Source organism: Capsicum annuum, chromosome 12 (assembly GCF_002878395.1).
Source record: "Capsicum annuum cultivar UCD-10X-F1 chromosome 12, UCD10Xv1.1, whole genome shotgun sequence".
Classification (NCBI taxonomy): domain Eukaryota; kingdom Viridiplantae; phylum Streptophyta; class Magnoliopsida; order Solanales; family Solanaceae; genus Capsicum; species Capsicum annuum.
This window is the reverse complement of record NC_061122.1, coordinates 138130575-138141382: the sequence shown is the minus strand read 5'-3', so window position 1 is coordinate 138141382 and position 10808 is coordinate 138130575. Positions and strand designations below refer to the sequence as shown.

The 10808-nt window shown below is 30.9% G+C and overlaps 1 protein-coding gene across 1 annotated transcript; it reads right to left on the bottom strand.

Annotated features, from left to right (window-relative positions):
- Window positions 1-819: 819 nt before the first annotated feature.
- Window positions 820-3656, bottom strand: LOC107849886. Its single transcript, XM_016694418.2, has 2 exons — window positions 2184-3656; window positions 820-1255 (listed from the first exon to the last, which is right to left on the bottom strand). Exons 1-2 carry the CDS (start codon window positions 3518-3520, stop codon window positions 1066-1068), a joined length of 1527 nt encoding a protein of 508 aa, XP_016549904.2. The 5' UTR covers window positions 3521-3656; the 3' UTR covers window positions 820-1065.
- Window positions 3657-10808: the final 7152 nt, after the last annotated feature.

The window sequence follows — 10808 nt, the reverse complement described above, 5'->3', positions numbered from 1 at the left end:
GATATTAGTTGTCATTAATTATGATGATGACTTCTAATAAAAAAAGGTTTTACTATAAGTATTTGGTTAATTTTCAACTTTTAAATATTAGAAAAATAGTGAAAAGACGATTTAATCCGAAGCTGAGATCGAAATTCTAAAATTTAGAATTTGTTCAAATAAGGAAAATTTCAATAACCAAAATTTATTAGGACAAAAATTTATATTAGAATTTTATTTGGTATAAATAAAAATTTAACTACCTATCATAATAATTTTTTAGAAGAAAAGGCTTTTAAAAAAATACCCGCCGGACTTTTTGTCTTTTAAAATTGTGTCCTTTTTAAAAGTAATTAATTCCTAATATCCATCTTTCTTTTGAGTGTTCTAAATTTTTTCCTAATATTTAGAAATAATATTTTTTCTACTATTTATATATGTTAAAAGAAACCTCCCAACATATATATTTTAGGAGTCTACATTAATTAGGTCTTATCATATATTCTTCCTATACCATATATTTTAGGACTTCCCATATACTTTAGGAGTTGATATTATATATATAATGATACAATAATCGTAGAAAAAAGGTGAAAAGCAATTTTATCTAAAGGGGAGTATTTTAATAAAGGGTAAAAGTTTAATTCACTTTTCTAAGGTCTTCACACTTTTAATATATTATAAATTATAAATTATATATTATATATTATAGATTATAGATATAAATTATATATTATATATTATAGATTATAGATATAAATTATAGATATATACTACATACTTGTACAATATTGATATCTATGCTCTAGTTAATAAAATAAAATATGGCACTTATATCAAGAAAACATACATTTATATAGTCTGGCATGCCAAAAGATTTTCGTCAATTGTGTTAAACGACGAAACAGAAATGCATATTCAAAATCCATAATACAACTACAAAGGATAAAACAATTCTTATGAAACAGAAACATACAACAAAATGACATCTTAAAACCCTCACCCCTCGAGTAAGCAGACTGAGGCATTAGTGTAAAGTGGATGCAACTGGAGAATAGGTTTGTCCCTCAAACATGCATGGTCTTATTAGCAATTTTGCTTCTTAACATATTTTCTTGCCCAGACATGCTTCCCATTGATGTTGTACTTGGCTTTTCCACCCTCTACAATAGCCTCAAGGGCAGCAGGAGAGCGAGTCACAAGCCGCGCATACAGTGCTTGCTCCTCCTCGGTAACCTCTTGCATGTAAACGGCTTCAACATCCTCCCCAAATTTCCTACCGCACAATTAAAAACATAATAATACGGTAATCATGCAAAAATAGGAAATGAGTTGCTATGCTATTACAAAGCTTAGTCCATTTCCTTGAATTATCATTTTAGATAATTCATCTAACAAAGAAATTAGCCTTTGTCATATTGAATTCGAAAGCTAGCCAATTGGCTCTCATCCAAATTCTTATCCAAATGAAAAGGGCCTCTTTGCATTTCTAGGCATATCCTGGTATGCAAATTAGGAAAGGAGTTGCTACGCAATATATAAACCCTAGTCCATTCCCTTGAATTATGACTAGATAATTTATCAACTAGCAAAGAAATTAGTCTAATTATATTGAATTTATTAAAAAAATTATCAACTAACAAAGAAATTAGACTTTTCATTATTTTTGATTTATCATCAGAGTTCTAATCTTCTATAGCGAATTAAGAAGTAACGTTCTATCGCGAATTAAATAATTGAATTAATAGTTTAAACACATCAGTGAATATAAGTTAAGTTCTTAATAAATACTCCATGTGGGGAGAGGTTTAATTGGCGTAACCTAAAATGTAAAACGATGAGGGAGGGGACATGTTGTTTTGCCTCTTTACTATTCGTTCAGTAGAATGGTTATAGTAGTCATTTTATTAAGAGGATGCGCTAAAATAGGTATTTAAATATAATGAACCCCAAGTGTCTTTATTATTTGAGAGGTCAATTATACTTGAAAGAGTGATCGATGGTGTTTTTTCCAACCAAATTAATGGGTTCTTTGTGATGTTATAGGGAGATCAATTCCAAGTAACATGATTGACATTTTATGTTCTTAGCTAGAGTTCAAAAAGGGAGAAATTTGTATTGAGATTCATATAAGTACCAAAATATAAATAAATTGAAATGATAATAAATGAAATTAAACAAAATCAGAAGAGGGTAGAGGGTACCTAGTGAAGAAATCCTTGACTTCAGTTTCAGTAATTGGATAGCCTTTGGAGAAAGTCAAGAACACAGTCCTATCATCAGGAGCGACTTCTTTCTCTTTTTTGACAACGTTAAATATAGTCAAGTTGTTCTGAAACAATTCAGTAAGATTCCTGTACATAGCCTGGGATGCTTGGGGATCAACAAAGTCAGGATGATAATTATGAGGACCAGGCAGCATTTGAGGAGGAAAAATTCCACTTCCACTGGAAGAAGCATGAGAAAAATTGAGTCCATTATAAGGTATAGAAGGTGGCAACAAATTCATGGAGGATCCTCCAAGATAAGGTAGCATATATTGTACCATTTGATTTGGAACAACATAAGGCACACCTAAAACGATCCCACCAGTGGCGCCGGCACCGACACCGGCCCCCGCTACTTGGCTAGGCTTCACTGGCACCATTCTAGAAGCCGCCCTTGCTATTTCTTCTATGTTCGATGCACCACCAAGGACATGGCTAGGGTTCATCGGCACCATTCTAGTAGCCGCCTTTGCCTTTTCTTCTATGTTCGATGCACCACCAAGGACATGGCTAGGGTTTATCGGGACCATTCTAGTAGCCGCCCTTGCCATTTCTTCTATGTTAGAGCAACCACTAAGGACAATGCTAGGGTTAAAATTTGACATCATTCTACTACTGGTAAGGCTTCCTATTTCTTCGATCTTGTTCTCCCTGGGTATCATTGACTCTAGAAAACTACTACTACCACCAGCACCAATTGGGAAATGATGATGACTTGGGTTGTTGCTAATTGGCACCTTCCCTATATCATGATCTATGTTCACAACATTTGGTGATGGGACCAAACATGCCCCAGTAAAATCGTTTGGCTGTTGCACTACTAGCATATCATCAAAAGCCCTAAGACAAATCATTTTAAGGGCGTAGGTGACACCACGAATTACTCTTGCTCGGATCTCATGAAAGTATCTGAGGGTGAAATAATTGCGCTTCAACATGTGTGGAATTAAGAGAATCTCACAAGAATTATTTCCAGTGAAATGGTCCTCCTCCGCACATTTTAGGCACCTTAAGGCTTCGTCCATGACCTCGTTAAGCAATGGAGACGGAACATCATAAAGGTTCATCACAAAGAAAGAGTCCCTTGCAACTCGTTCAAGCCACTGGAGGAATGCCATGGCTTTCATAGATTCAGTAGGGTCACGGCCTAGAATATTGATCAATTTCCCGTAAAGTCTTCGATCAACAGTGTGAAATCGTTTTAAATCTTCATCTGACACTGGTGGGTAAAGATCATCGTATAAAGAGGGAAGTGAAGGAGGAACGAGATCCATTAATGAACTAATTAGATTTTTGTTTACACTTTACCTTTTCTTTTACCTTTTCCTCAAAAAGATTTTGGGTGCATAGAGATTAAGGGGTTCTATTAAATTTATATTGGTTGCGTTTGACGAAGAAGTAACATTTTGAAGGGGCGTCATAACTGCAAAGAAGAGAAAATTTAAATCAGATTTTGTGTAATCTGGGTTTGGATTTTTAAACGGTTACATATTTATGTTCAAATGTTTTTTTACGTACTTACTATTTATGGCTTAGTGTCTCAGTCAACATTACTGGTACACTGATTTTTATTTTCTTATTATCTCCATTTAATATTCTTTTCTTTTTAATTTAATGCTCCTTCGTCCATTTATTGTATATTATTTTCAATATATGTTTATTTTTATTTATGCCTTTTAGAAAATTAAAAGATACTTGTTGCTAATGTCTAATTTACTTTTATTATTAGCTATAGTTATTTTCTAAATAATTAAATTTATTATATTGTAAAAGTAAATAGTAAATTATTATTCGGAAATATGCTAAGTCAATATTTATAGGTAAATATATACGCAAGAAGTAAATGTGTTACACTTTCGTTTACAAATGAAATCTAGTTTTATGTATCATGAATAATCTTCTTTATTAGCAGTGTATCAAACAAATTACTCCTCTCACCCCATTTTAGTTAACTACTTTTCATTTTATACCATACATAAGAAATTATAAATAAGATATTTAATTTTATTAATTTATTCTTTATTCATATTGATGGATATCAAGATCATCTACAGAAAATATGCTCACACTAATTTGTTTAGGCTTCCAAAGAATATTAATTATAGAGGCAAAATGGGAAAACTTTAATTAGTTTTATCTTGATTTAATAAGTGGACAGGTACTTCATTCGTCCATACATACTTGTACATTTTTTTATTGACACATGCCTTAAAAAACAATAAATAGAAGGGTGATTTTACTATATCACCCTTTAAATATAGTAAATTTTTTCCTTTAAAAAATACAATGAATAATGTATTGTATTTAATATAAGGAGCAAAATGAGAAAATAGATAAATTATTAATTGATTTGATAAGTTGAATAAGTATTGTTACATATTTCAAAATAAAAAAATAAACAAATAAAAATAGATGGAGAAAATAATTTAGGACATGAAATAATTATGAGATGGTCAACTAAAATAAAACTAATGGAATAATGAAAACAGAAAGTGATAAGTACATTATTATTACTTTCAGACTTCTTACACTTAATGTTGGACACAAATATACTCCCTCCATCTCAAATTATCCATCCCAAATTTTCTAATTTGATTTCTCATTTTATTCATCTTTTTTCATTAATCAAGAAGGAACAATTGTTTTTTCATGTTTTACCCTTTGCATTAATTATTTTTTCTTCAAATTGAAATGTAAACATCATTTAATAGGGGTACTATGGTAAAATAGTTATGTTATTAATTATTTTTCTTAATCAACTGATCATCTCAGTTTAGGATGGATAATTTGAAACGGGAAAGTAGTATTTAATAAAGATACAAAATGATTAATCATTTCTTGATTTGTCAAATTAACAAATAAAGGTGGATAATTATTTTTAATGTAATGGCCACATACTAAAGGTAGACGGAGGAAATATTTGAAATCAACCAGAATTAGTGCTATATAACCAATTAAAAAGGAAACGGCTAGTACTTTTTCTTTTGGACAAACATAAACAATTTACTACTTAAACACAGCATAAATAAATATCCATCTAAGTAGGAATAGTATAATAAAATTATTTTTTTATTTTTTATTTTTTATGAGGTGTGTTAAGTTAAATATGTCCAAATAAATATGGATGGAGGTAGTATTTATCAATTTAAAAAATTATGAGAGAATTAATTATCTTTTTTAACTTTGTCCTTAATATTATGTTTTTTCGGGGCAATTAAAAGGGAACTTTCTATTAACAAAGGGATAATTTGTACAAAAGTCAAAACTACTTGTGTCATAACAGCCATAACAGTAGCATATCGGGCTACTATTACATCAAACTAGCAAGCTTGCGAAATCAAACTAGGGGATTAGGGATAGAAGTTAAGCTCTGCTAATCTTCTAGCTAATCTTGGATTTCTGGAACTTCGCACGAAAATATTTTGCACTATCTTCCTGATGATCACCAGCGTTGGATTACTCTTCAATTGAAAAATTCTTCGATTTCTTTCGATCCATACCTGATATACAGCAGCTGCCTAGCACATCCTATATACGGTTGATGAGGCTTCCCTTCCCTTGGTATTAACACAGGCCCATTTTTAGCTCTTCTTGCCATGGCATCGCTTGCCTTGTAACACCTAACCATAGTAACATTTTGGTCCATATTTCACTGGAATAGGGGCAGCTGAAAAATAAATGTTCAATAGATTCACTTCCTGAGGGGCATAAAGCAGCTGGTCATTAGTAACTCCCCATTTCACAACTCTGTCCCTAGTGTGGAGCCTTTTTAGAGTTGTCAATCGTAGTATGAAAATCCACTTGGGTGAGCCGGGATTATTGCATATTAATATTAATCATTCTAGAATTACGACACCCATAAATAAATAAATATTGAAAAATTAATAGAAAATATTTTAGTCCAATATACTCTTAATTATTATATTTTAGTTAAATATACTCTTAATTATTCTTTTTCTTAAGGGTTATACAAAATTTTATCCTCACAATCAAATAGGAATGGACGAAGTAGTAAGGTCTTTAGGAATAATTACATAAAAGTATAACTTGAAAATATACTTTATATTTAAATAGTCAAAAATATACTTCACACTTTATAGTCCAAAACCTAATTTGGTCGTTTAACAAACTAACTTTTCTTTCCAGTTCTTTCTTTTCTTCTCATTGACATTTTTTCAAACTCCATTTCACCTTCAAATTATCATTTTCTTTCTTCAGGTAATTCACATTCTATTGTAATTTGTTGTGTTACTCTTTATTTGATTACTCCACATGAATTAATTACAAAATATAATGCTATTTATAATGCCCGTTATCCCCCAAAAATGATTTCTTCGTTGGCGACAACTGAAAATCATAAACTTTGAATTAATAATACCTAGCCCGATTTGCTTCTTCGTCATTCAATTTTAGTTACAGCATCTTACATAAATAGGGTAGAATTGGTTCAACCATTGTTGAAGCTCGAAGCTTTGAAATGTGAGAATTAAAATCTTTGTAAATAAGTTTTGTTTTGAATGGGTATGTTTATAAAAGATCGGTTATATATTGAGGAGGCCAAATCTACAAATTTGGATGATTTGGCTTAGTTTTGAGGTGTTTTTGAATGAATTGGTTCTTGAATTCAAGGCCGAAAAAGAAGTCTATTTTTTGTATACTGTATTATATATTATTGTATATGCAGTACAATGTTTTTATTTGAGTCATTTTCTTCTTTCTCTCTTTCTATACACACTTATATAATGTAGATACATTGTTTAAAGATTGTATCTACATATGTACATATTTGTATAATTATGTATATTATTAAATAATTGTATATATAATATTATGCAAAATTAGAAGAGGTGCATTATACACTCATATACAAATACTATACAATAATAGACATTATTATATAAAAAAATTGACTTCATCTTCTTTCTTGGATTCAAGCATCAGATTCATTCAAAAACACATCTTACAATTTTGCACAATACTACACACACACACATATATAATTATTCAATAATCTATATAATTATACAAATATATACATATTTATATATAATGTTTAAATAATGTATCTACATTATATAAATTGTATAAAATGAAAAAAAAATAAAAAATATACAACATTATACAATATAAGATACAAATATATACAAAAAAGGACTTTGTCTTCTTTCACGATTCAAGCACCAAATTCATCCAAAAGCACTTCAAAGCTACATCAAATAATTCAAAACTTCATATTGGGGTTCCTCAATGCATAATCTATCTTTTGCAATGACATTCACATGAAACAAATCTTATTTACGAAAATTTGATTTTCAAACTTTGAAGCTTGAAGCTTCAGGGATGGTTGAACATCCAAAAATTTTGTGCTATAACTATAAAATTATAATATAAATTTGCTATATGCTTCGTCTATGAAATTTATAGACATGTATTCCCTTAGGTGCTCATTAGTTGTAGCAATAATGAATAACAAGATATTAATGAAGAGTTATGGAAGAAACAAGTTTGTACCAAATGTTCATAAATCATGAAATTAATTACAATAATTTCATTTGTTGAGCGTTTATATTGTAATTTTCACTTTTGAATGGGTTTAAGAAGGAGTTGTTTGTATGGATTTTCAAAATAATCAGATTTTAAATTTCAATTTAAAAAAGGAAGAGTGTAAGGTCATGGAGTAACCAACATGTGTTTTCTCCCAAATAGTATAGTTTTAATTCAACTAGTTTTTAAGGAACAATGAGTTATTTGACTAAACGTGATTTTAGAGATTCTATAGGAGAAATGAACCTAAAATATTACTATAAGACTGTAATAAATGAGACTTCTCTAGAAGGAATAAGAATGAGTGTATTGGGAAGAGAGAACAAAATGGCCTACTACAATTAAATAGGCTTTGGGATGATATCTAATATTTGATCCTATACAATTGGGTCATTTTGGTAATGTAATATACAGTGAGCTATATTCTGTAATGTCACATTACTAGTTGCATTATTCTGTAATTTTTTTAATTGTTTATGGCAGACACAAATCTTCGAATATAAATATATAACTCATAATTTATTTAATTTTACAACATTAAACAAACTCAGCGCAGGCCGTAACTTAATTTTACATTTAAGTTTATTACTAGAACTTCAAATATATATATGTATGTATGTATGTATGTATGTATGTATGTATGTATGTATAATTTCACATATAAGTTTATTACTTTCTTTGAATAAGTGTTGTAAGTAGATAATTAAATTATTTACCTATTTAATTTAAAACTATTGAGATTGCATACAATCACCTAAAATACTCATCCCTTTTAGAGAGCAATTTACTTGTATGATAACCAATTACCATTTGTAAGTGATAAAATGGATCTAGCCCAAGTGATTAGCTAGACCTGTCAATATGGATTGGCTCATCCCATTCGGACTAGTTTATACAAACTTTGTAGTTGACGGGTCAGGTCAGGCTGGCTCATCAACATTATGGACTTGAAAATAGCAAGCCTAACCCATCACACTGTGGGTTGCGGGCCTCCACGGATCAGCCCATTTTTAAAAATATATTATTTTTATAATCTTAATTTAAATTATTAATTACATAAATATTTACAACATAATATTACATTGAAGTTACTACTTGTTAATCAAGTCTCAATTTTTTTTTAAAAAAACCTAATACTTTGTGAAGTTAAATAACTTTTGATACCAAATTCAAACCAAATAGAGATGTTGAAGAACAAATGAAACTGTTAATGAGTAATGATATAACTAGCTAAATAACAATATTAACCTACTTTTATTTTAATTGATCACAATAAAACACAAAGAAATGTCAATATTTTAGATTAAAAGTGAAAATGAACTCCTAAAATAAAACTCACATGACACTTATGGCGTGTTCAATATCGTCACATCATCTTCATCAAACATATTTAATTCCTTAAAAGATTTAGTATTTTATATTTTAATTATTTATATATTTTATAAAAATATTTAATATTTAAATGTTTATGATGGTACAAATAGATTTTGAGTTTGGACTCTTTTATTAATTCTTAGTACTCTATTTTATTTTTTAATTATTTTTTGTTTCGCACACGAACCAACCCAGTCCATACTGCTCAAACTCCATGGCTAAAAGACTTTGTTCTTAAACGGACTGTAAAAATTGTAGCTCAACCTTAATAATTTATGGATTAAAATGGATTGGCCCAACAAACCTGACCCATACTGATTGCTCAATAATTAGCTAGCAAGTATGGTAATATAATCCCAAACTGGCGGGGAGGTATTAGGTAACTTATTAGTGGGAAAGAGTGCAGAAATGCAAATAGAATCAAATTATGAAGGGAGTGCTATCACCAAATTAAAGATATTTTTCTACAATTTGTCATAATAAATGGTAAGATATCAATAATTTTATTACATTAATATAGATGGAAGAAAATGTACAATTGATTTATAGAGGAAAACATTGGATTAGTAGTTGGCAACTTGCAACAAAGTCATAAGTTATTATTTTGTAAAAAAAAAAATAGATTTATGACAAACATATATTCATATAAAATACAAACTAAAGAGGAATCTTAGAGTGAACATATAAAAAAAAATTGAAGAAGAAAATATGCAACATCATTCTTACAACCTTAGTCATTAAAAAAATAGAAGAAAGAAAATATAAAATTACTGCAAAAATTTTGGAGCTCTTGTCAATACTTTTTTCTACAAATCGATCACCATTCAATATAACTTTCATTATATTTTTAAGTCAAACTATAGTATGAATGTAATAATATAATAATATAATACTTCCTCCGTCTCAAATTATCCGTCCCAAATTGAGATGACATATTGATTAAGAAAAATAATTAATAACATGCCTAGTTTATGATAGTATCCCTATTAAATGATGTTTATATTTTAATTTGAAGAAAAAGTAATTAATGCAAAGGGTAAAACATGAAATTTTTTTTTGTCTCTTCTAGATTAATGAAAAAAGATAAGTAAAATGAGAAATCAAATTACAAAATTTGAGACGGATAATTTGGGACGGAAAAAGTAACATAGCTGTTTCAAATATGAAGTAAAGAAGATAACCTTAAGTAGGGTGTCACAAAATAAAAATATAATTTAAATTTATAATACCTAATGCTCAAGAACCATCTCTTTCTCTCTCTCCTCTCTCCTCTCTCCTTACCCTCTCTCCATCTCTAGCGTACCGGCCCCCGGTCCCCGGCGCCGTCGCTGACCTTCGGCGCCGACCCGATCCGGCCGCCGGCTCCGACCTCCGATCCCCGGCGCTGACCGACCGCCGGCCACGACCTCCGGTCGTCGGCCCTCTCTCTCTCTCCCTACCCTCTCTCCATCGCTAGCGCACCGGCCCCCGGTCCCCGGCGCCGTCGCTGACCTTCGGCGCCGACCCGACCCGACCGCCGGCTCCGACCTCCGGCGCTGACCCGACCCGACCCGACCTCCGGTCGCCGTCCCCCGGCGCTGACCCGACCCACCCGTCGGTTCATACCCCCCCCCACCGGTTCATACCCCCTCGCCGGTCCATAAA

Coding starts and splice junctions, on each gene's coding strand:
- LOC107849886 (XM_016694418.2), bottom strand. CDS start 3,520: ATGGATCTCGTTCCTCCTTCACTTCCCTCTTTATACGATGATCTTTAC. Junction 1,256..2,183: donor GTCAAGGATTTCTTCACTAG/GTACCCTCTACC, acceptor ATTGTGCGGTAG/GAAATTTGGGGAGGATGTTG.